Below are 27,838 nucleotides of genomic sequence, written 5' to 3'. Positions count from 1 at the left end.
GTCGAGTCGCGAAGGTCGGCCGGGTTGGGTCGAGTCGCGAAGGTCGGCCGGGTTGGGTCGAGTCGCGAAGGTCGGCCGGGTTGGGTCGAGTCGCGAAGGTCGGCCGGGTTGGGTCGAGTCGCGAAGGTTGGCCGGGTTGGGTCGAGTCGCGAAGGTCGGCCGGGTTGGGTCAAGTCGCGAAGGTCGGCCGGGTTGGGTCGAGTCGCGAAGGTCGGCCGGGTTGGGTCGCGAAGTCGGCCGGCGTGGGTCGCGAAGGTCGGCCGGGTTGGGTCGAGTCACGAAGGTCGGCCGGGTTGGGTCGAGTCGCGAAGGTCGGCCGGGTTGGGTCGAGTCGCGAATGTCGGCCGGGTTGGGTCGAGTCGCGAAGGTCGGCCGGGTTGGGTCGAGTCGCGAAGGTCGGCCGGGTTGGGTCGAGTCGCGAAGGTAGGCCGGGTTGGGTCGAGTCGCGAAGGTCGGCCGGGTTGGGTCAAGTCGCGAAGGTCGGCCGGGTTGGGTCGAGTCGCGAAGGTCGGCCGGGTTGGGTCGAGTCGCGAAGGTCGGCCGGGTTGGGTCAAGTCGCGAAGGTCGGCCGGGTTGGGTCGGGTCGCGAAGGTCGGCCGGGTTGGGTCGCGAAGGTCGGCCGGGTTGGGTCGCGAAGGTCGGCCGGGTTGGGTCGCGAAGGTCGGCCGGGTTGGGTCGCGAAGTTCGGCCGGGTTGGGTCGCGAAGGTCGGCCGGGTTGGGTCGCGAAGGTCGGCCGGGTTGCGTCCCGAAGGTCGGCCGGGTTGGGTCCCGAAGGTCGGCCGGGTTGGGTCCCGAAGGTCGGCCGGGTTGGGTCCCGAAGGTCGGCCGGGTTGGGTCCCGAAGGTCGGCCGGGTTGGGTCCCGAAGGTCGGCCGGGTTGGGTCCCGAAGGTCGGCCGGGTTGGGTCCCGAAGGTCGGCCGGGTTGGGTCGCGAAGGTCGGCCGGGTTGGGTCGCGAAGGTCGGCCGGGTTGGGTCGCGAAGGTCGGCCGGGTTGGGTCCCGAAGGGCGGCCGGTTGGTAAAAATGGGTCCCCGGAAAAAATGTTTTAAGAACACTGAATTAAACGATGATCAGATTGTTTAGTGAATCAGATCTGAAGACTTCAAGGACCCATTCCTGTCCTGTTCTTCTGTTCCCATAAAAATGAACAGGGTGAATAACCAGGGGTTCCCTTACCAAAGTTGAATTTCATACCAAAAGTATTTAAGGAGACCGTGCTGTCAAATCTGGTGAAAGCCAACCAGGCTGGTCATGCACCAGTTGCTCTCAGACCTGCAACCTTCAGAGACCAGGGTAGAAGCAGCAGCTGGCTGGGAGTGGCGCAGAGGCAGGAATGGGCCGGGGGTGTCGCAGAGGCAGGAACGGGCCGATGGTGGCGCAGAGGCAGGAACGGGCCGGGAGTGGCACAGAGGCAGGAACGGGCCGGGAGTGGCGCAGAGGCAGGAACGGGCCGGGAGTGGCGCAGAGGCAGGAACGGGCCGGGAGTGGCGCAGAGGCAGGAACGGGCCGGGAGTGGCGCAGAGGCAGGAACGGGCCAGGAGTGGCGCAGAGGCAGGAACGGGCCAGGAGTGGCGCAGAGGCAGGAACGGGCCGGGAGTGGCGCAGAGGCAGGAATGGGCCGGGAGTGGCGCAGAGGCAGGAACGGGCCGGGGGTGTCGCAGAGGCAGGAACGGGCCGGGAGTGGCGCAGAGGCAGGAACGGGCCGGGGGTGTCGCAGAGGCAGGAACGGGCCGGGAGTGGCGCAGAGGCAGGAACGGGCCGGGAGTGGCGCAGAGGCAGGAATGAGCCGGGGGTGTCGCAGAGGCAGGAACGGGCCGGGGGTGTCGCAGAGGCAGGAACGGGCCGGGAGTGGCGCAGAGGCAGGAATGGGCCGGGGGTGTCGCAGAGGCAGGAACGGGCCGGGAGTGGCGCAGAGGCAGGAACGGGCCGGGAGTGGCGCAGAGGCAGGAACGGGCCGGGAGTGGCGCAGAGGCAGGAACGGGCCGTGGGTGTCGCAGAGGCAGGAACGGGCAGGGGGTGTCGCAGAGGCAGGAACGGGCCGGGAGTGGCGCAGAGGCAGGAACGGGCCGGGGGTGTCGCAGAGGCAGGAACAGGCCGGGGGTGTCGCAAAGGCAGGAACGGGCCGAAGGTGTCGCAGAGGCAGGAACGGGCCGGGTGTGGCGCAGAGGCAGGAACGGGCCGGGAGTGGCACAGAGGCAGGAGCCGGTCTGGAATGGCACAGAGGCAGGAGCCGGTCTGGAGTGGAGCAGAGGCAGGAGCCGGTCTGGAGTGGAGCAGAGGCAGGAGCCGGTTTGGAGTGGAGCAGAGGCAGGAGCCGGTCTGGAGTGGAGCAGAGGCAGGAGCCGGTCTGGAGTGGAGCAGAGGCAGGAGCCGGTCTGGAGTGGAGCAGAGGCAGGAGCCGGTTTGGAGTGGAGCAGAGGCAGGAGCCGGTCTGGAGTGGAGCAGAGGCAGGAGCCGGTTTGGAGTGGAGCAGAGGCAGGAGCCGGTCTGGAGTGGAGCAGAAGCAGGAGCCGGTTTGGAGTGGAGCAGAAGCAGGAGCCGGTCTGGAGTGGAGCAGAGCCAGGAGCCGGTTTGGAGTGGCACAGAGGCAGGAGCCGGTCTGGAGTGGAGCAGAGGCAGGAGCCGGTTTGGAGTGGAGCAGAGGCAGGAGCCGGTCTGGAGTGGAGCAGAAGCAGGAGCCGGTTTGGAGTGGCACAGAGCCAGGAGCCGGTCTGGAGTGGCACAGAGCCAGGAGCCGGTCTGGAATGGCACAGAGGCAGGAGCTGGTTTGGAATGGCACAGAGCCAGGAGCCGGTCTGGAATGGCACAGAGGCAGTAGCTGGTTTGGAGTGGCACAGAGCCAGCAGCCGGTTTGGAGTGGCACAGAGGCAGGAGCCGGTTTGGAGTGGCACAGAGGCAGGAGCCGGTTTGGAATGGCACAGAGGCAGGAGCCGGTTTGGAATGGCACAGAGCCAGCAGCCGGTTTGGAGTGGCACAGAGGCAGTAGCTGGTTTGGAGTGGCACAGAGCCAGCAGCCGGTTTGGAGTGGCACAGAGGCAGGAGCCGGTTTGGAGTGGCACAGAGGCAGGAGCCGGTTTGGAATGGCACAGAGGCAGGAGCCGGTTTGGAGTGGCACAGAGCCAGCAGCCGGTTTGGAGTGGCACAGAGGCAGGAGCCGGTTTGGAGTGGCACAGAGGCAGGAGCCGGTTTGGAATGGCACAGAGGCAGGAGCCGGTTTGGAGTGGCACAGAGGCAGGAGCCGGTTTGGAATGGCACAGAGGCAGGAGCCGGTCTGGAATGGCACAGAGGCAGGAGCTGGCCTGGAGTGGCACAGAGGTGATTAGCACTGTTGCCGCAAGCTAGGGACCGGGGTTCAATTCCAGCCTTGGGTCACTACTGTCTACAGTTTGCGTGGGTTTCCTCTGCGTGCCCCAGTTTCCTCCCACAGTCCAAAGATATGTGGTTAGGTGGTGTGGCCATGATGAATTGCCCTTAGTGTCCAGGGCTGTGCAGGTTAGGTTATGAGTTTACGGGGATAGGGTGGAGTGGACATGCTTAGAGTGCTCATTTGCAGGGTCAATGCAGACTCGATGGGCCAAATGGCCTCCTCCTGCACTGTAGGGATCCAATGAAGTGCAGCAGCCACTGAGCAAGTCAACATCAGCAGCAATGTTGCTGTGGGTGGGGGTCTGAAATATAAATTAGAAGATGGGAAGTTTATTGATGAGTGAGCAGGGATATTTTTAATGCTCAAGGTGGTTGAAGGAAAGGAGATGTAGAGAGGGAGAGAGATATAACGTCAGAGATGCAATTGGCAGTGATTGATTCCAGAGGGATAATACAGTCTCTCTTACACGAACACTCTTAACACAATCTCAATTAATCATCCACAGCAGGAGGAATTTCCAACATGTTTTGCGGATCAGAATCACATTTTTCATTGTATGCATCACAATAAGTCTGCATTTTATTTTCTGACGGTGACACACACATTTTCCAAAACACTACAGCACCTTTCAAAAGTAAAACAAATGTGATGGCCTCCAAAGACAAAAATAATTCCAATCATTGCTCAGTCAACTGTAGTGTAAGCACTGTGTAGTCATCAAATGCCTGTGTCGCTCTTCTGCAATTTAGCAATTAGTGTCACGCAGATTGTAGCTCTCCAAAGCCTTATTTGATCCCTTCACACTGAGTAAACACAGCTGTTAATCACGGTGACTTTAATCAAATGGAACACTAAACAATGCATTAATACTGAAATTGCCAATTACCTTGCAAGATTTCCTCATTAAATGTTTCAACTTTGAGAGATATTTGCTGCTTACTGAGCAAAACGACAACTGCACCTTGTACTTAAAAAGCAGCCTTAACATAATAACATGTCTCATGGCACTACACAGGAGTGTTATAAAACAAACACTTGATACCAACACACATGTGCAGATATTAGCCCAGCTGACCCAAAGCTTGGCCAAGGAAGCATATTTTGAAGAACAGTGGAAGAGAGGCAGAGAGGTTTATGGAGAAAATCCCAGAGCACGCGGCCTTTACAACTGATAGTACGACCACGGGTGGAGCAGAAAAGTGGCCAGAATTGGGGGAAGAATGAGAACTGAAGGACTGGAGCAGAATGCAGAGATAGGATGGGAAGAGGCCCTAGAGGGATTTGAAAACAAGGATGAGAATATAAAGGCAGGATTTCGCTCTTTAGGTTAGGACCCCGACAGTGATTTTCCCTGAATTGGCCGATTAGTGGGATAGGGGATGGCGAGCAGTCTCGCGAAGCTAGAGAGCCAATAAGAGGCCTGTAAGAGGCCTGCTTACAGCTCAGGGAAGACTGAGAGGGGGTGTATTCATTTAGAGAGTTTCCGCCCTTTCCCATCTGCTGCTGCGAGGTCACCTTCAGGCAGCTGGCCTAAGTCCCCCAACTCCTCCAGGGCTGGAAGCCAATTGGAAATTCTAGTACCCTTAAACTCCATTCAGCTTTAGCTCCATCCTTCCTCCCTTATTCTACCTCTACAAAAATGGTCTGGCAAACACTTGCATACCTCCACAGTCACCCCCATTGGGCCATATAAAATGTTGCTACTCCAGGTCTACAGTGGGGCAGAAAGGATGGTGTTCCGGCACAGACAATCTTCAGCATATTCTTCTCTTTGTATATTCTTCTCTTTGTAATATGCCATCAGGTCATCTACAGAGGGTGTCTACATATAAACCGGAACTAATGGAAAGTTATTCATCTTGCTTGCCTGAGATCAAAGATGAAGAACACCAAATCCTCATCAGAGGTGCTCTACATTGACTATACTGCACTAGCATTCCATACCAAGGAACACCTTCAGTGACAAAGATAGATTCTCATGCCGGTAAAGAGTTTGGTAATAGTTTGTTCTCATAGACAAATGTCATAGTCCAACATGTTCCACTATCAACAATGGTAAATTGACTTTGGAGGTTGTTGATAACTTCATATATCTAGGTTCTACAATCACCAATCAGTCACTTGATGTTGAGATCAATAAACAATGCAGCTTTTGCAATATGTGATGCCCAATTTCAGTAAGAATGTTTGGAACAGCAACCTGGTTAAGAACACCAACAGTTAGCATTACCAAGTATGCACCCTCAGCACACTCCTCTACAGTAGACAGATCTGGACAACAATGCTAGGCAGAAAAGGGCTGAACAGTTTCCAACCGCACTGTCTCAGGCATATCCTCAGAATCAGTTGGCAAGACAAGGTCAAGAATAGAGGTCTGGAGCTTGCTAATTCCATCAGTGTACATTAATTTCTGAGCCAATTGGTCTATGCTGGCTTGGCTACTTTCACTGGATTAATAATGGGTAGAAACATTCTGTACGCTGAATGGGCCGTGACCTGCCAGGCATCCATTCCTCTGCTAGAACGCCAACTGCAAGCTAGATATGGAAATGGCCGACACTGGCATTGGGAGACTGTCATCATTGATCATAACCTCTGGAGGTTGACTGTTTGGAAGGGCATTGGGAGAAGTATGCAGAGAGCTCAACAGGCTGGTAAGAAAGCCTGGAGAAAACAGAGGACTGCGAATCATGTACATTCTTAGCCACTGTCTTCCTGTGCAGCAAATGCAACAGAGACTGTCATCGCAAAGTGGGGCTCCTGAGCCACACCAGGTGATGTTTCTTCATAGTATTTAACTTCAAAATGTCAAAACTAGCCCAACCAGTTCCACTGACGATTTTTCTGTGATGACCTAGCCCGATTAATCTGGATGGGAGTTACACCCCATAAAGAGGATTGATGATTTAAAAATCTGTTCAATAACTAAACTTTGGATCCTCACTGTCTTCAGGGGATGTCCCGGAGGACTGGAGAATAGCCAATTTTGTTCCTCTGTTTAAGAAGGGTAGCAAGGATAATCCAGGGAACTACAGGCCGGTGAGCCTTACTTCAGTGGTAGGGAAATTACTGGAGAGAATTCTTCGAGACAGGATCTACTCCCATTTGGAAGCAAATGGACGTATTAGTGAGAGGCAGCATGGTTTTGTGAAGGGGAGGTCGTGTCTCACTAACTTGATAGAGTTTTTCGAGGAGGTCACAAAGATGATTGATGCAGGTAGGGCAGTGGATGTTGTCTATCTGGACTTCAGTAAGGCCTTTGACAAGGTCCCTCATGGTAGACTAGTACAAAAGGTGAAGTCACACGGGATCAGGGGTGAGCTGGCAAGGTGGATACAGAACTGGCTAGGTCATAGAAGGCAGAGAGTAGTAATGGAAGAATGCTTTTCTAATTGGAGGGCTGTGACCAGTGGAGTTCCACAGGGATCAGTGCTGGGACTTTTGCTGTTTGTAGTATATATAAATGATTTGGAGGAAAATGTAACTGGTCTGATTAGTAAGTTTGCAGTCGACACAAAGGTTGGTGGAATTGCGGATAGCGATGAGGACTGTCAGAGGATACAGCAGGATTTAGATTGTTTGGAGACTTGGGCGGAGAGATGGCAGATGGAGTTTAATCCGGACAAATGTGAGGTAATGCATTTTGGAAGGTCTAATGCAGGTAGGGAATATACAGTGAATGGTAGAACCCTCAAGAGTATTGAAAGTCAAAGAGATCTAGGAGTACAGGTCCACAGGTCATTGAAAGGGGCAACACAGGTGGAGAAGGTAGTCAAGAAGGCATACGGCATGCTTGCCTTCATTGGCCGGGGCATTGAGTATAAGAATTGGCAAGTCATGTTGCAGCTGTATAGAACCTTAGTTAGGCCACACTTGGAATATAGTGTTCAATTCTGGTCGCCACACTACCAGAAGGATGTGGAGGCTTTAGAGAGGATGCAGAAGAGATTTACCAGAATGTTGCCTGGTATGGAGGGCATTAGCTATGAGGAGCGGTTTAATAAACTCGGTTTGTTCTCACTGGAACGAAGGAGGTTGAGGGGAGACCTGATAGAGGTCTACAAAATTATGAGGGGCATAGACAGAGTGGATAGTCAGAGGCTTTTCCCCAGGGTAGAGGGGTCAATTACTAGGGGGCATAGGTTTAAGGTGAGAGGGGCAAGGTTTAGAGTAGATGTACGAGGCAAGTTTTTTACGCAGAGGGTAGTGGGTGCCTGGAACTCGCTACCGGAGGAGGTGGTGGAAGCAGGGACGATAGGGACATTTAAGGGGCATCTTGACAAATACATGAATAGGATGGGAATAGAGGGATATGGACCCAGGAAGTGTAGAAGATTGTAGTTTAGTCGGGCAGCATGGTCGGCACAGGCTTGGAGGGCCGAAGGGCCTGTTCCTGTGCTGTACATTTCTTTGTTCTTTGTTTGTTCTTTGACGTATTCAAAAGACCCAATGCCAGATTCCCAATTTGATTGATTGATTTAGTGTCACATAGAATCATAGAATTTACAATACAGAAGGAGGCCATTCGGCCCATTGCGTCTGCACCGGCCCTTGGAAAGACACCCAACTTAAACCCACACCTCTATTCTATCCCCGTAACCCCACCTAACCTTTTTGGACACTAAGGGCAATTTAGCATGTCCAATCCACCTAACCTGCACATCTTTGGACTGTAGGAGGAAACTAGAGCACCCGGAGAAAACCCATGCAGACACTAGGAGAACATGCAGGCTCCACACAGGCAGTTAACCAAGCTGGGAACCAAACCTGGGACCTTGGAGCTGTGAAGCAACTGTGTTAACCACTGTGCTACCGTGCTGCCCGAAGTACAGTGAAAAATATTGATCTGCGGCCAAGGGAGCATACACGGTAGACTAAAAGAATAGTCAACAGAGCACATCAACAAACAGTAGAATTTTTAATTCTAAATAGAAGAATTTTAAATTCTGTTCCAAAAATAACAATTCTCAAGTTCCACAGAACCACCCCATAAGAAATCATCAACTCACATCATAAAATGCCTGAAAAAAGCTTTCCTTTATGATACAAATAAAATATTGTCGGATCTGTTGTAGTTAAAAACAATCCATTTACGCAGATCTTACCAAAAATAAAAGTGGAATGCCGGAGGTACATTCATTTAGTTTTCTTCTGCGCCTGCTGCCTTTTCGAGCAGCTTCAAAAACATTTCTCTCTGAAAAGAAGTGTCCTGCAGAAATCAGAGTTTTTTGTTGATTGATCTATAACTCCTGAGAATAGGCAGCCAAAATACATGAAAAAAATTTTCAGCATTGCTTCTCTGGCTGTTGGAAAGTCCACTTAGTCTCATTTCAAAACTGAAAGTCTCATCCGCAAGGGCTTATAATATACAAATCCACCTCCATGACAAACCTGGCCGTCCTGTCTCTGGTACCTCAGCATCACCTCCAACCTCTTGTTTTGCCTCTCTTTCCAGCACATTGGCAGCCACCAGAAATTCACAGTAACAAGGGGCGGGATTCTCTGATACTGAGGCTAAGTGTTGACGCCGTCGGAAACGCCATTGCGTTTCTCAACGGTGTCGACATGGCCCCAGGATCAGCAATTCTGGCCCCTACAGGGGGCCAGCACGGCGCTGGAACGGTTCATGCCGCTCCAGCTGCTGATCCGACTGTGGTTAACCACTGTAATAGGAGATGTAAGGTAGGACCTGCACTACAGGTTCGCCGGTAGCTCCTGCCGGCTGGCTCCACCCACGGAGAACTGTATAAATATGCATGACCTCCAGTGCCCTGCCATTTCGCCAGTTGCAGCAGGAGGCCATGAATCTGACTGTAATAAAGTTAGTCTGCGCAATTGATCGTGCATCAATTTATTGCAGTCAGATTTTCCACAGAATGGAGATCAGAATTAAGCCCGATCACCTGCAGCTGGCTCCGCACTCGCCCGACGCCAGAAAAGACTTTACTCACTGGCTAGCATGTTTTGAGGCCTACATCAGGCTGCAGACCCCAAGCCAACGGAGGCTCAGAAGATAAACGTCCTGTACTCCAGACTGAGCTCCAGCGTGTTCCTGTTGATCCAGGACGCCACAAATTACACAAAAGCAATGGAACTCCTCAAAGAACACTACGTGCAGAAGGCGAACATGCTCTTCGCCAGGCATGTACTCGCCACCCACCCGCAACTACCTGGTGAGTCCATCGAAGACTTCTGGCGGGCCCTAATTCCACTCGTCCGGGACGGTGACTGTCAGGCCGTTACGGCCGCCGAACACGCAAATCTCCTCATGCGCGATGCCTTTGTGACGGGGATTGCGTCGATCCACATCTGAGAACGATTACTGGAAGGGGCCACGCTCGATCTGGCGGAGACGAAAACCTTGGCGCTCTCCATGACGGTCGCATCCTGTAACGTACAATCGTACCCCTCCCGCCGCGCTGCCCGCCCTTCTACTCCTTCCTACCCCTCCTGGACCCCGCCGACGACCTCAGCCGGGGCCCTGCCTTCCCAATACGCCTGCGCCGATCCGCGCACCCTCGGGGTCCCCGCTGCTACTTCTGTGTCAGCAGAAGCACCCCCACCAATACTGCCCAGCCCACACTGCAGTTTGTAAAGCTGCAGTAAAAACGGCCACTTTGCGACTGTGTGACCGGCCAGCGCAGTCGCTGTGATCGCCCGCTATCGCCCCCTCCCCCACGCCAGACGCACAATGGGAGCCGCCATCCTCTCCTCCTGGGTCCATGTGCGACCAATGGGTGCCGCCATCCTGTCCCCCTTCGGCCACAGGCACCCCATGGGCGCCGCCATCTTGTCCCGACCCTGCAATGTGCGCACCATGGGCGCCGCCAACTTGTTCCGCACAGGGTCCCCGGACATCTCGACATCGGAATCGCACACGCTCGCCACCCAAAGCATCCGATGGCTACCCGAAGCTCGCTTCGATGACGCTGGACCAATCTCGCCTGCACAACCTGGCCACCGCGTCAACGACGGTTAAAATCAACGGCCACGCGACCTCGTGCCTGCTGGACTCCGGGAGCACCGAAAGCTTCGTTCACCCAGATACTGCAAGGCGCTGCTCCCTTGCGGTGCACCCTGCCAAGCAAAGGATCTCGTTAGCATCCGGATCCCACGCCGTCCCGATCCGAGGCTTTTGTACCGTCACCCTCACAGTCCAGGGCATAGAATTTAGTAACTTCCGCCTCTATGTCCTTCCTAATCTCTGCGCTGCACTCCTGTTGGGCCTGGACTTCCAGTGCAACCTCCAGAGCCTCACCCTCAAATTCGGCGGGCCCTTAGCCCCACCTTACCGTTTGCGGCCTCGCAGCCCTCAAGGTCGATCCCCCTCCCTGTTTGCCAATCTAATTGCGGATGGCAAGCCCATTGCCACTAGGAGCAGACGGTACAGTACCCAGGACAAGACCTTCATCAGGTCCGAAGTCCAGTGGCTGCTTAAGGAGGGTATTATCAAGGCCAGCAACAGCCCCTGAAGAGCCCAAGTGGTAGTGGTTAAAACTGGGGAGAAACACAGGATGGTCGTGGACTACAGCCAGACCATCAATCGGTACACGCAGCTCGACGCGTACCCCCTCCCACGCATATCAGATATGGTCAATCAGATTGCGCAGTACCGGGTCTTCTCAACAATTGACCTGAAATCCGCCTACCACCAGCTCCCCATCTGGAAGTCGGCCCGGCCATACACTGCCTTCGAGGCGGACGGTCGCCTCTACCACTTTCTTAGGGTCCCTTTCGGTGTCACAAATGGGGTCTCGGTCTTCCAAAGAGAGATGGACCGAATGGTCGACCAGTACGGTTTGCGGGCCACCTTTCCGTACTTAGATAATGTCACCATCTGCGGTCATGACCAGCTGGACCACGATGACAACCTCGATAAATTCCTCCGCACTGCCACTCTTCTCAACCTGATCTACAACAAAGAGAAGTGTGTGTTCAGCACGACCCGGTTAGCCATTCTCGGCTATATAGTCCAAAACGGACTTCTCGGGCCCGACCCCGACCGCATGCGCCCCCTAATGGAACTTCCCCTCCCCCACTGCCCCAAGGCCCTCAAACGCTGCCTGGGGTTCTTTTCCTACTACGCTCAGTGGGTCCCAAACTATGCGGACAAGGCCTGCCCACTCATTCAGTCCACCCAATTCCCCCTCGCGGCCGAGGCACAACACGCTTTCGCCCGCATCAGAGCAGACATCGCCAAGGCCGGGATGCGCGCAGTGAACGAGTCACTGCCTTTCCAAGTAGAAAGTGACGCTTCAGATGTCGATCGTGCCGCCACTCTAAACCAGGCAGACAGACCCGTGGCATTTTATCCCGCACCCTTCATGCCTCTGAAATTCGACACTCATCCGTCGAGAAGGAGGCCCAAGCTATCGTTGAAGCTGTGCGGCATTGGAGGCATTACCTGGCCGGTAAGAGATTCACTCTCCTTATGGACCAACAGTCGGTAGCCTTCATGTTCAATAACACACAGCGGGGCAAGATCAAAAATGATAAAATCTTGCGGTGGAGAATCGAGGTCTCCACCTATAATTACGAGATCTTGTATCGCCCCGGTAAACTCAACGAGCCCCCAGACGCCCTCTCCCGAGGTACATGTGCCAGCGCACAAGTGGACCAACTCCGGGCCCTCCTTGGCAGCCTTTGTCACCCGGGGGGTCACTCGATTGTACCATCTGGTCAAAGCTCGCAATCTGCCCTACTCCGACGAGGAAGTAAGGACAGTCCCTAGGGACTGCCAGGTTTGTGCGGAGTGCAAGCCGCACTTCTACCGGCCAGACTGTGTGCTCCTGGTGAAGGCTTCCCACCACTTTGAACGCCTCAGCATGGATTTCAAAGGGACCCTCCCCTCCACCGACCGTAACACGTACATTCTCAGTGTGGTCGATGAGTACTTCAGATACCCCTTTGCCATCCCATGCCCCGATATGACATCTGCCACCGTCATCAAGGCCCTCAGCACCATCTTCGCTCTGTTCGGTTTCCCCACCTACATCCACAGTGACGGGGATCCTCATTCATGAGCGATGAGCTGCGTCAGTTCCTGCTCAGCAGGGGTATAGCCTCCAGCAGGACGACCGGCTACTACCCCCGGGGAAAGGGGCAAGTAGAATGGGACGGTTTGGAGGGCCGTCCAGCTGGCCCAACGGTCAAGGAACCTCCCAGCCTCTCACTGGCAGGACGTCCTCCCTGACGCTCCACACTCCATCCGGTCACTGTTGTGCACCACCACTAATAACACACCCCATGAACGTGTTTTTTACCTTCCCCAGGAAGTCCACATCCGGGATGTCGCTCCCGACTTGGCTCGCTGCTCCACGGCCGGTCCTTCTCCATAGGCACGTCCGACTCCACAAGGCGGACCCCTTGGTGGACAGGGTTCACCTGCTCCATGCCAACCCTCAATGTGCCTACGTTGAGTTCCCCCACTGCCGCCAAGGTACTATCTCACTCAGGAACCTGGCACCGTCAGGTTCCACCCCAACACCCACCCCCCCACCAATGCGCGCCCCCCCCCCCCCCACCGCGCCGCCAATATTGACCCCACCAGAGTACCCCCCGTCCCCTTTTCCGCACAAAGGACGAAGAGGACTTCTGCACACTCCGGAGTTCCCCGATGACTGGCCAGCATCAGCACCGCCATCGGTGCCACCTCCACCACAGACCTCGCCGCCACCGTTACGCCACTCCCAACGAAGCACCAAAGCACCGGACCAGCTGAACTTTTGACGGATTCCTGACCGTCAACATGGACTTTTCTTTCCCTACCACTGTACATAATTGCACTAATTGTATATAGTTTCACGTCACCCCCGCCGGACTCATTTTTAACAGGGGGCGAATGTGGTGAACCACTGACATAGGAGATGTAAGTTAGGACCTGCACTACAGGTTTGCCAGTAGCTCCTGCCGGCTGGCTCCACCCACGGAGAACTGTATAAATATGCATGACCTCCATTGCTCTGCCATTTCGCCAGCTGCAGCAGGAGGCCACGCATCTGACTGTAATAAAGCCACAGTTGTACCCAACTTTAGTACTCGATCGGTCATCACCGGCCATTAAATGGGCGCCTGGGGATGCGCGCATGCGCAGTGGGTCCGGCGCGAACCCGCGCATGCGCAGTCGCACCGGCGCGATTTCCACGCATGCGTGGTGTCTCCATTGTCCCCGCCGGCCCTGCCGCAACATGGCGATGGAGTACAGGGGCCGGCGCGGAAGAAAGAAGACCGAGAGGCCACATCGGAGGCCCCTCTGGGATCGGACCCTCCCTCATGGTCACTCCCCCCCCCCCCCCCCCCCCGACACCCCCGCCCTTTCAACACGGAGTTCTGGCTGGCTGAGAGCAGATGTGGACGGCACCGGCAGGACTCGGCATTTCCACGACGGCTGCTCGGCCCATCCCGGCCCAAGAATCGGTGGGCAGGCCGCGTAGAGCAGCCCACGACTGGCGGCGCACCAACCACACCGGCGCCAATGGCGACGATTCTCCGCTCTGCGTCGGGGCGGCGTGGTGCAATTCGCGCCGGTCACGGGATTCTCCGGCCCGGCCCGGGGCTGAGAGAATCCCGCCCAAGATCTACTTCTGGTTCTGTTGAGACTGTTCTGTGACCTTCATTTCATTGCGGTCTCTACCTGCACCTTTCTCTTTTCAGAACTATTATTGAAAAATCATCATCTTGCTCCATCGGAAGAGGGTCTATCGCCAACGTGCAATAATTTGGTGGTGAGAGAGTGACTTCCGGATCCACCCTCAGCACTTGCACTGCACTTACCCTCCACACATTTACACCTCAGCCAGGATATAGCGCTCGCTTACTGTACATCAAACCAATATTTAAACTTGCCAGTAGCTTTTCCTGCATGTATCACATTTGGTGCAATCCTCCATTCACTCGGCCTCTCTGGAGTATATGTTAACTGAGTACTCACGCTGGGCAACAGACCTTTTGATCTGTTGGAATTACAGAATTGCTCTGTCCTGTGTGTCACAATCACTTACAGTACCACCTTACAGCCTTTACCTCACCATAATCTGTTCTTCAGGACCTTCAACACCAAATACATAAGCACTTAAGGTACAATTTGTTTCCCTTTATCAGCTGCTCAGAGCCCAAGATTTTGTAAGTAATTCCGATTAATTGTGAGCGATGAAACTCAACAGTATAATAACAATCACCTCACCATCACAGCCTAAGCAGGCCCTTTCTATTCCTTATGACCTTCCCTTAAAACACATCAAATTTCCTAAATGAAATCCCTTCTCAAATGGTCTTACATAATGCCTCAAAGATTCTTCAATTTTCTCCAAGACCTCTGCCTTGATAAAGGCCCGTCTCCCTACACGAAGAGCACTCAAATGTGCTGATAAAATGGAATCGATAGCGCCTTCTCGAGGAGGAGGATCATTGAACATCATGGAAGGTAATTTGGGATTTCACCCAAAGACGAATTGAATGGGACTTCAAAATCCAACGGTCAAGAGTAAATTCCTCGCATGTGCTGCCCAGGTGAGGGTGACTGTCAAGTTGCGGTCTGGTTAATCAGCTTAAATTTAATTCAGCATTTCATCACTCAACACACGATTCCTTTCACAAAGTCCATTGCTGAACAGACTTGCATGATCATGATCATGGCCTACAGGATGGCCAGGCTATTGATCAGGGGCCACCGATCCGCGGGCGTGCGCGATCTAGGGGGGGGGGGACGGGGGGGGGGGGGGGGGGGGGACACTATCTTTTTGCTGTCGCTCCGCGGTGTGGGTCGGCCATGTTGCGCGGGGCGGCCGACACAGGCCACCGCTGTACACATGCGCGGACCCCGACTGGATGTGCAGAGCCCGTATCGGCAGCCGAAGCCACGAGGAGCACTCCAGGGCCCTGCTAGCCCCCTGTAAATCATTTTTTCGCGGGCGTGGGGTAGCCCCATTATTGGAGAATCCGCCCACCGTATTTGGTGTTCTAAATTCTCTCACAAGGGGAAGAATTTTCTCAGCATCTACTCTGTCAAGTCATCTCAGGATCTTGTATCTTTCAGTAAGATCATTCTTCTGCGCTCCAATGAGTATTGGCGCAACCTGCTCAACGTTTCCTGCTAGACAAACCCCTGATCCAAGGAATTAGTCCAGTGAACCTTCTCCCAACTACTTGAAATGCAAGTAGACAAAAACATAGTACTCCAGATGTGGTCTCAAATACGCTCAGTTCCATCCCCCTTGCAATGAAGTCCAAAATTTAATTTGCCTTCCTAATTACTTTCTGAATCTGCAAGCTAAGATTTGTGAATCATGTACTGTTTTGTTTTTTTTAAATAATTTTTATTAAAGTTTTCACAAAATATCAACAACAAAATGTAAAAGGAACCCAGTAGAATTAAGTACAAAACCAAACAAAACAACCCCGTACCCCCCTCCCCCATACATAAATAATAAATTAACACCCCGAATTAACACATAGCAAACATAGCAAATATATACACCCCCTCGGATCCCCCAGGATAGACAAACAAAAATAAAATAGAGCTCCCCCCCCCCCCCGGGTTGCTGCTGCTGCTGACCATTGTCTACCGTTCTGCCAGGAAGTCCAAGAACGGTTGCCACCACCTGAAAAACCCTTGCACCGATCACCTTAAGGCAAATTTCACCCTCTCCAATTTAATAAACCCCGCCATATCGTTGATACAGGATTCCACGCTTGGGGGCCTCGCATCCTTCCACTGAAGAAGAATCCTTCGCCGGGCTACCAGGGACGCAAAGGCCAGAATACCGACCTCTTTCGCCTCCTGCACTCCCGGCTCCCGTGCAACCCCAAATATTGCGAGCCCCCAGCCTGATTTGACCCTGGATCCTGCCACCCTCGACACCGTCCTCGCTACGCCCTTCCAAAGTTCCTCCAGCGCTGGGCATGCCCAGAACATATGGGTGTGATTTGCTGGGCTCCCTGAGCACCTAACACACCTGTCCTCACCCCCAAAAAAACGGCTCATCCTTGTCACGGTCATGTGTGCCCTGTTAAACTGTATGATGCTGAGCCTCGCGCACGATGAGGAAGAGTTCATCCTCCCAAGGGCATCTGCCCAGGTCCCCTCCTCGATCTCCTCCCCCCACTTACCTGTCAGCTCCTCCACTGAGGCCTCCTCCTCCTCCTGCATTACCTGGTAAATTGCCGAGATCTTCCCCTCTCCAACCCCCCCCCCCCACCCCCCCCCCCCCCCCCCCCCCCGAGAGCACCCTGTCCTGTATCGTGCGTGGCAGCGGGAATTCCACCACTTGCCGCCTGGCAAACGCCCTTACCTTTAGATACCTAAAGGTGTTCCCCGGGGGGAGTCCGTACTTCTCCTCCAGCTCACCCAGGCTCGCGAACTTCCCATCCACAAACAGGTCCCCCAACATTCTTATTCCTGCCTTGTGCCACCCCGAAAACCCTCCATCTATTTTCCCTGGGAGAAACCGGTGGTTCCCCCATATCGGGGTCCACACCGAGGCCCCCACTTCCCCCCTGTGCCGCTTCCATTGCCCCCAGATTTTGAGGGTAGCTGCCACCACCGGGCTCGTGGTATATCTCATTGGAGGGAGCGGCAGCGGCGCCGTTGCCAGCGCCTCCAGACTTGTTCCCTCACAGGACGCCGTCTCCAGCCTCTACCATGCAGCCCCCTCCCCCTCCATCACCCACTTACGCACCATCGCCGCACTGGCGGCCCAGTAGTACCCAGAGGTTGGGCAGCGCCAGCCACCCCCCCCCCCCCCCACCCCATCCCTACTCCACTCCAGGAACACCCTTCTCACCCTCTGAGTCCCTCACGCCCACACAAACCCAGTTAAGCTCCTGTTGACCTGCATAAAGAAGGCCTTCGAGGTAAGAATGGGGAGGCACAGGAACAGGAACAAAACCTTGGGAGCACCATCATCTTGACTGACTGCACCCTACCCACCAGGGACAGCGGCAAAGCTCCTGGCCACCTGGACCCCCAAATACCTGAAGCTCCTCTCCGCCCTTTTTAGTGGGAGCTCACCAATCCCCCTCTCCTGGTCCGCATAGAGCAACACCCTATGCTCCTCCCCACCCCGCACCAACCCCCTCCAGTTCCTCGACTCCCCCAATGCCATCGCCAGGGGTTCAATCGCCAGTGCGAAGAACAGGGGGGACAGGGGACACCCCTGCCTCGTCCCTCGATGCAACCAAAAGTACTCAGGCCTCTTGTTCGTGGCCACACTTGCCATCGGGCCCTCGTACAACAGCCTAACCCACCTGACGAACCCCACCCAAACCCGAACCTCTTCAGCACCCCCCACAATGACCCCCACTCTACCCTATCAAAAGCCTTCTCAGCGTCCATTGCCACTACTATCTCCGCCTCCCCCTCCCTCGCCTGCATCATAATAACGTTCAGGAGCCTCCGCACATTCGCGTTCAACTGCCTCCCCTTCACAAACCCCGTCTGGTCTTCGTGGACAACCTGTGGCACCCAATCCTCAATTCTTGTGGCTAAGGCCTTCGCCAGCACCTTGGCATCTACATTTAACAATAAAATCGGCCTGCAAGACCCACACTGCAGAGGATCCTTGTCCCTCTTCGGGATCAAGGAGATCAGTGCCCGGGACATTGTCAGGGGCAAGGCTTCCCCCTCCCTTGCCTCATTGAAGGTCCTAACCAGCAACGGGCCCAACAGGTCCACATATTCTGTGTAGAATTCGACCGGGAAACCATCCGGCCCCGGTGCCTTCCCCGCCTGCATGCTCCCTATCCCTTTGGCCAGCTCCTCCAGTCCAATCGGGGTCCCTAATCCCGCCACCAGTCCCTCCTCCACCTTCGGGAACCTCAATTAGTCCAGAAAGTGGCCCATCCCTCCCTCCTCCAGTGGGGGCTCGGACCGGTACATTTCCTCATAAAAGTCCCTGAAGACCCCATTGATGCCAACCCCACTCCGCACCACACTCCCTCCCCTATCCTGAACTCCCCCGATCTCCCTAGCTGCGTCCCGCTTCCGAAGAAGGCAGCATCCAGCTTGCCTTTTCCCCATATTCATAAACCGCCCCCTGGGCCTTCCTCCTCTGTGCCTCCGCCTTCCTGGTGGTCAAAAGGTTGAATTTGGCCTGGAGGCTACACCTCAACAGTCCCTCCTCAGGCACCTCCGCATACCTCCTGTCTACCCCTCACCATCTCCCCCACCAGCCTCTCCCTCTGCTCTCTCCTCTCTTTGTGGGCCCTAATGGAGATCAGCTCTCCCCTAACCACCGCCTTCAGCGCCTCCCAGACCATCCCCACTCAGACCTCCCCGTTATCGTTGGCCTCCAGGTAGCTCTCTATGCTTCCTCGGACCCGCTCGCTCACTTCCTTGTCCGCCAACAGCCCCATCTCCAAGCGCCACAACGGGCGCTGGTCCCTCTCCTGCCCCAGCTTTCTTGTGGAGCGCCTTGTGCGCTTCCACCTTTACCGCTAGGCCCAAGATCTCGTCCTCGTTATCAGAGATCTTTTGTCGGACTTCGCGGATCGCCACCCCCTGGGACGTCTGCGTCTCCAGCAGCTTATCAATAGAAGCCTTCATCGGCTACAACAGGTCCGCTTTGAGCTCCCTGAAGCAGCGCTAGATAACCTCCTGCTGCTCCTGCGCCCACTGCATCCACGCTGCCTGGTCCCCGCCCGCCGCCATCTTGCTCTTCTTCCCTCGCACTTTCTTTGGGTTCACTACCACTTTTTTTTAGTCGCCCACTCCTGGTCCAAGCCATACACTGTCGGGGGAATGTTGCAGTCTTCTTCCCACACCGGGAAATGTCGAGAAAATGCCGTTGGGGGCCCTGAAAAGAGCCCAAAAGGCCGTTCCAAGCGGGAGCTGCCGAACGTGCGACTTAGCTCTGCATAGCCGCAACCGGAAGACTTTGTGACTCATGTACAAGGACACTATATACCATATCATCCTGCAGTTTTTTCCAACTTAAGAAAGTCCACCACATCCCCCAACCATGCCGACACCCTCGGTGGCTCCACCGTCCTCTGCCCCAAAAGAATTTACCACTGGGCAATCAGAGTGGCGAAGACCACAACATTAGCCCCCTTACCCTCCAGTAGTTCTGATACTCCGAAGATCACTACCATCGGGCACGGCGACATCCTCACCCACACAATCTCCGACAGTACCTTACTTACCCTCTACCTCTGGAAAGAACTCACTCATACGATCTGGAATCATATGGGCCCTATGTACCACTTTAAAATGTACCAGGTTAATCCCTGGCATAATGTTGCATTCACCCGGTGGATAATTTCACTCCAGAGTCCCTCCCTATCCCAATTCCACTCCCAGCTCTTCCTCCCACTGGAAACAAGCAGTTTTAGCGATGCCGTAGGTACATGATCAGAAACTCATCACAAGACCAAATGTGATATGAAGATTGTGAACAGTCTGGCTCAGCTCCAGACAGTTGCCAGGGAGAAGGGTGAAGTTGGTGGCTCAGGAACAGAGGCAAAAACATCAAACTGACAAAGATAATTACAGTTTGTTAGCTGATGGCATTTGTGCAATGCCCTCTCAATGTTTATGTCGTGAAACAGGAACAGTAAAACAAGTTCTATTAAAGTTTCTATCGGTTAAGATTATACTTCCTAAAGTAGAAAGTCAGTGTCATGATATAGTTTTGAGAGGAGTACCAAAGAAACACAAGATAAAACAGCATGAACAAAGCACTTCTCCATGAACACATGTGGATATTTTGAAGAACATGCTACCATTAAATTAATCATGTTCATGTCAGAAACAGAGGTCTTAGCTGTGGCCTCGGTAAAGGGAATTTAAAAATATATATTGAGGAAAAAATCAAAACCAATAGGGAAGGCAAAAAAGTAATCATAAACCAATTTTATTTTTCAATAAGAAATGGAATTTGATGAAGTAAACCTTATCTTTTGTACATAATTTAAAACAGAAAATGCAATACACAATGTACACTGTGCAACAATAGGTTAATTCTACAAGCATGAATCATAAAGAGTATTGAGAGATAGATAAATCTACTGCACCCAATCAAATGTGATTATTTTTCAAATACCAACCCTACCTAATCACTTCACACCATGCTCTGTAATTCCTTCCCTCTCCAAACAAATTTCTAATTGTCTTTTGAACCCAATTAGGCTGTATGCTTCAATGACCCTCCCACGTAGAACATTCAGAGCTTTTATTGGAATCTCGATCATAATCTTCTTTGCTTTAACATCTCGATCTTTGAAATGTCTGCTCTCTCATATTGGAAACATACAGTGAAGACATTGTCATGATCAATTTAATTTTGAAACTTCAATTATATTACTTTTGAATTCATTCATTTTCCAAAGAAAACAAGCCTGACATTTTGAGCAACCTTTTGTAACTTGAATTCCTAATATCTGGACAAACCTTTGTTGGTTCCCACTTACATTTTCAAGAATAATAATAACCAGTGATCAGATTATATCAATGTCACAACACCAACAATGGTCTGATTAACAAGCTACACACTAGATTTCAATTTCCCTCTGCTAATGTAACCTTACTATTTGCCTCTCGTTAGAATAACTCTCATTCCTTACCAAAGTCTGCCAGCTTCAATTCCCCGGTATCACTGATGAGTAGATTTTGAGGCTTCAGGTCTCGGTGCAAAATATATCGCTGATGAATATAGGAAAGGCCCCGCAGCAATTGAAACAAAAAGAGCTAAAAAGGAAACACAGCAATAAATTAGCAGCCGGCAGCGTCAGAACAGTCCCAGAAATCTAAATTTTTCAATTGAGATTTGTTAAAAAAAAATGATTAATTTCACCATCGATCAAGCCATGTCAAATTTCTAAAACAATGAATGCTTCAATTTCAGGTTAATCTGAAGCGCAGGAAGACATGCCAGCAACAGCACCTAATAATGAAGTCTCAACCTGGTGAAGTTGCTGGAAAATAAATGGAAGTTGCCATAGTTAGGTAATTTGCACATTCTGAATTCTCCCTCCGTGTACCCAAACAGGCGGAGGATGTGGTGACTAGGGGCTTTTCACAGTAACTTCATTGTAATGTTAATGTAAGCCCACTTGTGACAATGAAGATTATTATTTATCATAAACAAAACAGTTGAACTCAAGAGGTGAAAAGAGAGTGATTTGCCTTGGCAGTCATTTGACAGAGTGCGACTTAAAGACATCCCAGCAAAACTGGCCCATAGGAATCATGGAGAAAACGCTTCATCAATGGAATCATACCTAGCATAAAGGAAGAAGTTGTGGTTCTTGGAGCTCAGCTATCTCAGTCGCAGATTATTGTTGCACAACTTGCTCAGCAAAGTGTCCTAGGCTCATTCAGCTGAATGATCAAAGACCTTACCTCCATCGTAAGTTCAAAAGTGGGGATGTTCACTGATGCTTGCATAATGTTCAGCCACATTTATGATTCCTCCGATACCGAGGCAGTCCATGACCAAATGCAGCAAGACCTGGACAAATTTCAGGCTTGGGCTGATAAATTGGCAATTAACATTCGTGCCACACATTGGCAGGCAATGACCATCTCCAACAAAAGAGAATTCAACTATCTACCCTTGACAAACAATGGCATTGCCATTGTTGAATCCCCACCTGGGAGTTACTACTGGTAAGAAACTGAACAGGACTAGTCATATAAATACTGTTTATACAAGAGCAGGTCAGAGGCTAGGAAAGTTTCAGCAAGTATCTTATCCCCTCACTTCCCAAAGTTTATCCATCATCTACAAATCAGGAGTGCTATGGAATACTCCCCACTTGCCTGGCTAAGCGTAGCCCCAACACCACAAGTTCAACACCATCCAGGACAAAGCAGCTCATTTGATTGTCACCCCATCCACCTACTTAAAACATTAATTCCAGCCACCACCGACACTGTAGCAGAGTGTATCTTCTACGAGATACACTGCAGTAACTTGCCGAGGCTTTTTCTCCATCACCTTCCAAACACGCAACCTCTGCCACATGGAAGGACAAGAGCATCAGATGCATGTGAATACCCCTACTCCCAAGCCCCACACCATCCCAACGTTGGAACTATATTGGCGTTTCTTCACTGTCACTAAATCAAAATCCTGGATCTCCCTCTCTAACAGCACTGCAGGTCTACGTGTATCACATGGACTGCAGTTCAAAAAAGTGACTCTCCACCACCTTAGAAATGAGCAATAGCTTCCGGGTGCGGCGATGACCAGCTAAGTCGCACGTTTCGGCATCTCCCGGTGGAACGGACTTTTGGGCTCTTAATAGGAGCCCCAACGGCAATTTTAACGGCTAAAAACACTGTGCTGTAAACCAGAAGGGAATCCCCCCTGGACACGGATGGAAAAAGGTGAGGAAAGTGGCCGGATTGCGGAGGATCCTCTAGCGCAGCGGCAAGGAAGGCAAGCACAAAGCAAGATGGCGTCGGAAGGTGGCCGTTTAGTATGGGGCCCTGACCAACAAGAGTTCCTGCGGCGCTGTGTGGAAGAACTTAAAAAGGAGCTGAAGAAGGAGCTGCTGGCCCCGATATTACAGGCGATTGACGGGCTAAAGGAGGAGCAAAAGACCCAGGAGCAGAAGCTTCGGGTCGTGAAGGCAAAGGCCGCTGAGAATGAGGACGAAATACAGGGCCTGGTGGTGAAGACAGAGATGCACGAGGCACAACACAAAAGGTGTGTGGACAGGCTGGAGGTGCTGGAGAATAATGCGAGGAGGAAGAATTTAAGGATTCTTGGTCTTCCCGAAGTTGCAGAAGGGGCGGACGTCGGGGCATATGTGAGCACGATGCTTCACTCGTTAATGGGATCGGAGGCCCCGACGGGCCCGTTGGAGGTGGAGGGAGCTTATCGAGTTATGACGCGAAGACAGAGGGCTGGAGAAATTCCTCGAGCCATAGTGGTGAGATTTCTCCGATATAATGACAGAGAGATGGTCCTCAGATGGGCGAAGAAAACTCGGAGCAGTAGGTGGAAGAACGTGGTGATCCGCGTATATCAAAGATTGGAGTGCGGAGGTGGCGAGAAGGAGGGCAAGTTTTAATCGGGCCAAGGCGGTGCTTCACAAAAGGAAGGTCAAATTTGGAATGCTGCAGCCGGCAAGACTGTGGGTCACACACCAAGGGAAGCACCACTACTTTGAGAAGGCAGAAGAGGCGTGGACATTTATTGTGGAGGAGAAGCTGGAATAGGCGGGCCAGAAAAAGGACGTTTGGGACAAAGTGGTGGGGTGATTACGTGGGGTGAAGGGGGGGGGGGAAAAAGGGGGAAGGGATGATTTCTCAAGTTGTTAATCTTGCGACCCTGTAACTTTTCTCTCTTCCCCATGTCGTGGGGGGGGGGGGGGGGGGGAGGATGAGGAATTGTGGGCGCCGGCCATTAGGGGTGGGGCCAAGTGAGAAACGCGGGCTTTGTTCCCGCGCTATGGTAATCATGGCGGGAACAGGGAAGCAGGAAGGAGGGGGCCTCGCACAGTGGGGGCCGAGGTCACGGGGGGAAGCCGAGGTCAGCCAGAGTTTGTTGACTTCTGGGAGCAACATGGGGGGTGCAATTATGCTAGAAAGGGATCTAGCGGGGGGGGGGGGTTAACTGGGTTGCTGCTGCTGGGGAGAAGGGGGAGCTGATACAGGGTGGGGTGGTCGAGGCGGGAGGGCGCCGTCGGGGGGGAGATACGGGTACGTGGGAACCGGGTGAGGAGCTGGATTTAAAAAGGGGATGGCTAGTCGACAAGGGGGGGGGGGTAAAGAGCCACCCAACCCGGCTGATCACGTGGAATGTGAGAGGGCTGAACGGGCCGATTAAAAGGGCACGGGTACTCGCACACCTAAAGAAACTAAAGGCAGATGTGGTTATGTTGCAGGAGACGCATTTGAAACTGATAGACCAGGTCAGACTACGCAAAGGATGGGTGGGGCAGGTGTTTCATTCGGGGTTAGACGCAAAGAACAGGGGGGTGTCTATATTAGTGGGGAAGCGGGTAATGTTTGAGGCAAAGACCATAGTGGCGGATAGTGGGGGTAGATACGTGATGGTGAGTGGCAGATTGCAAGGGGAGGCAACGTATATGCCCCGAACTGGGATGATGCCAATTTTATGAGGCGTATGTTGGGACGTATCCCGGACCGAGAGGCTGGAAAGTTGGTAATGGGGGGAGACTTGAATACGGTGCTGGACCCAGGGCTGGACAGATCGAGGTCCAGGACCGGGAGGAGGCCGGCTGCAGCTAGGGTGCTCAAGGACTTTATGGAGCAGATGGGAGGAGTAGACCCCTGGAGATTTAGCAGGCCTAGGAGTAAGGAGTTTTCGTTTTTCTCCTATGTCCATAAAGTTTATTCACGGATAGACTTTTTTGTTTTGGGAAGGGCACTGATCCCGAAGGTGACAGGGACGGAGTACACGGCTATAGCTATCTCGGACCACGCTCTACATTGGGTGGACCTGGCGATAGGGGAGGAAAAAGAACAGCACCCACCCTGGAGAATGGACATGGGATTATTGGCAGATGAGGGGGTATGTTTAAGGGTGAGGGGGTGTATTGAAAGGTACTTGGAGCTCAGGGAAAGGCTACATGTAGAATTTGACTTGTTGACTACGGGTAATGCAGAGGCACAATGGAGGAAGGCACAGGGTGTACAGTACGAATATGGGGAGAAGGCGAGCCGGTTGCTGGCCCACCAACTGAGGAAAAGGGGAGCAGCGAGGCAGATAGGGGGGTGAGAGATGAGGAGGGAGAGATGGAGAGGGGAGCGGAGAGAGTGTATGGAGTGTTCAAGGCATTCTATGAAAGAATATATAAAGCTCAGCCCCCGGAAGGGAAGGAGAGAATGATGTGCTTTCTGGATCAGCTGGAATTCCCTAAGGTGGAGGAGCAGGAGAGGGCGGGACTGGGAGCACAGATTGAGATGGAGGAGGTAGTGAAAGGGATTGGGAGCATGCAGGCGGGGAAGGCCCCGGGACCAGACGGATTCCCGGTGGAATTTTATAGGAATTATATGGACTTGCTGGCCCCGCTACTGACGAGAACCTTTAATGAGGCTAGGGAAAGGGGGCAGCTGCCCCCGACGATGTCAGAGGCAACGATATCGCTCCTCCTAAAGAAGGAAAAAGACCCGCTGCAATGCGGGTCCTATAGGCCCATTTCCCTTTTAAACGTGGATGCTAAGATTCTGGCCAAGGTAATGGCGACGAGGATAGAGGACTGTGGCCCGGGTGTGGTTCATGAGGACCAAACTGGGTTTGTGAAGGGGAGACAGATGAACACGAACATACGGAGGTTGCTAGGGGTAATGATGATGCCCCCGCCAGAGGGCGAAGCGGAGATACTGGTGGCGATGGATGCCGAGAAAGCATTTGATAGAGTGGAGTGGGATTATCTGTGGGAGGTGCTGAGGAGATTTGTCTTTGGAGATGGGTATATCGGATGGGTACAGTTGCTGTATAGGGCACCGATGGCGAGTGTGGTTACGAATGGACGGGGGTCTGCTTATTTCCTGCTTTACAGAGGGACGAGGCAGGGATGTCCCCTGTCTCCGTTATTGTTTGCACTGGCGATTGAGCCCCTGGCCATAGCACTGAGGGGTTCCAGGAAGTGGAGGGGAGTGTTTAGGGGAGGAGAAGAACACCGGGTATCTTTGTACGCGGATGATTTGTTGTTGTATGTGGCAGACCCGGTGGAGGGGATGCCAGAGATAATGCAGATACTTGGGGAGTTTGGGGATTTTTCGGGGTATAAATTGAACATGGGGAAAAGTGAGTTGTTTGTGGTGCATCCGGGGGAGCAGAGCAGGGAAATAGAGGATTTACCGCTGAGGAAGGTAACAAGAGACTTCCGGTACTTGGGGATTCAGATAGCCAAGAATTGGGGTACATTACACAGGCTTAATTTAACACGATTGGTGGAACAGATGGAGGAGGACTTCAAGAGATGGGACATGGTGTCCCTGTCACGTAGGGTGCAGGCGGTTAAAATGGTGGTTCTCCCGAGATTCCTCTTTGTGTTTCAGTGCCTCCCGGTGATGGTCACGAAGGCCTTTTTTTTAAGAGAATCGAGAAAAGTATTATGAGTTTTGTGTGGGCCGGGACGACCTAGAGAGTGAGGAGGGGGTTCTTGCAGCATAGTAGGGATAGGGGGGGGGCTGGCACAACCGAGCCTAAACGATTATTACTGGGCCGCCAATATTTCAATGGTGTGTAAGTGGATGGGAGAAGGGGAGGGAGCGGCGTGGAAGAGATTGGAGAGGGTGTCCTGCAAGGGTACCAGACTACAAGCAATGGTGACGGCACCGTTGCCGTTCTCACCGAAGAAATACACCACAAGCCCGGTGGTGGTGGCAACATTAAAAATTTGGGGGCAGTGGAGACGGCATAGGGGAAGGACGGGAGCCTCGGTGCGGTCCCCGATAAGAAATAACCATAGGTTTGTTCCGGGGAGAATGGATGGGGGATTTGGAGCATGGCAAAGAGCTGGGGTAGTACAATTGAGAGATCTGTTCGTAGATGGGACGTTTGCGAGTCTGGGAGCGCTGATGGAAAAATATGGGTTGCCGCAAGGGAATGCATTTCGGTATATGCAACTGAGGGCTTTTGCGAGGCAACAGGTGAGGGAATTCCCGCAGCTCCCAACGCAGGAGGTGCAGGATAGAGTGATCTCAGAGACATGGGTGGGGGATGGTAGGGTGTCGGACATATACAGGGAAATGAGGGACGAGGGGGAGATCATGGTAGATGAGCTGAAAGGGAAATGGGAAGAAGAGCTGGGGGAGGAGATTGAGGAGGGGCTGTGGGCTGATGCCCTACGTAGGGTAAACTCGTCGTCCTTGTGTGCCAGGCTAAGCCTGATACAATTCAAGGTTTTACACAGGGCGCATATGACTGGAACACGGCTCAGTAAATTTTTCGGAGTAGAGGATAGGTGTGGGAGATGCTCGAGAAGCCCAGCGAATCACACCCACATGTTCTGGTCATGTCTGGCACTACAGGGGTTCTGGGTGGGGGTGGCGAAGGTGCTTTCGAAGGTGGTGGGGGTCCGGGTCGAGCCAAGCTGGGGGTTGGCTATATTCGGAGTTGCAGAAGAGCCGGGAGTGCAGGAGGCGAGATAGGCTGATGTTTTGGCCTTTGCGTCCCTAGTAGCCCGGCGCAGGATATTGCTAATGTGGAAGGAAGCCAAACCCCCGGGTGTGGAGACCTGGATAAACGACATGGCAGGGTTTATAAAGTTAGAATGGATCAAGTTCGTATTAAGGGGTTCGGCTCAAGGGTTCACCAGGCGGTGGCAACCGGTCGTCGACTACCTCACAGAACGATAGAGGGAATGGAAAAGAAAGAAGACAACAGCAGCAACCCAGGGGGGAGGGGGTGGGGGGTGGGGGGGGGGGGGGGGGGGGAGGAACCGGGCGGGCTCTCAGGGATGTCATTGTATATGTATAGACATTTGTTATAGGTAATGTATATTGGACTGTTGGATTGTATCTTTGGAGAGTAACTATTTTTGACAAGGCAG

At 52.9% G+C, this 27,838-nt stretch overlaps 1 protein-coding gene across 6 annotated transcripts in view; it reads right to left on the bottom strand.

Moving 5' to 3' along the window:
* Nucleotides 1-27,838, bottom strand: part of cdk14 (cyclin dependent kinase 14) — a 935,572-nt gene that overhangs the window by 451,310 nt on the left and 456,424 nt on the right. For all 6 annotated transcript variants that reach the window (XM_072508685.1, XM_072508686.1, XM_072508684.1 and 3 more), the window contains one exon: nucleotides 20,927-21,050. In XM_072508685.1, the coding sequence (XP_072364786.1) occupies nucleotides 20,927-21,050 (124 nt within the window). The remainder of the gene's footprint in view (nucleotides 1-20,926; nucleotides 21,051-27,838) is intronic.

Source organism: Scyliorhinus torazame, chromosome 6, assembly GCF_047496885.1.
Source record: "Scyliorhinus torazame isolate Kashiwa2021f chromosome 6, sScyTor2.1, whole genome shotgun sequence".
NCBI lineage: Eukaryota > Metazoa > Chordata > Chondrichthyes > Carcharhiniformes > Scyliorhinidae > Scyliorhinus > Scyliorhinus torazame.
This window is presented reverse-complemented; position numbering and strand designations above follow the sequence as displayed.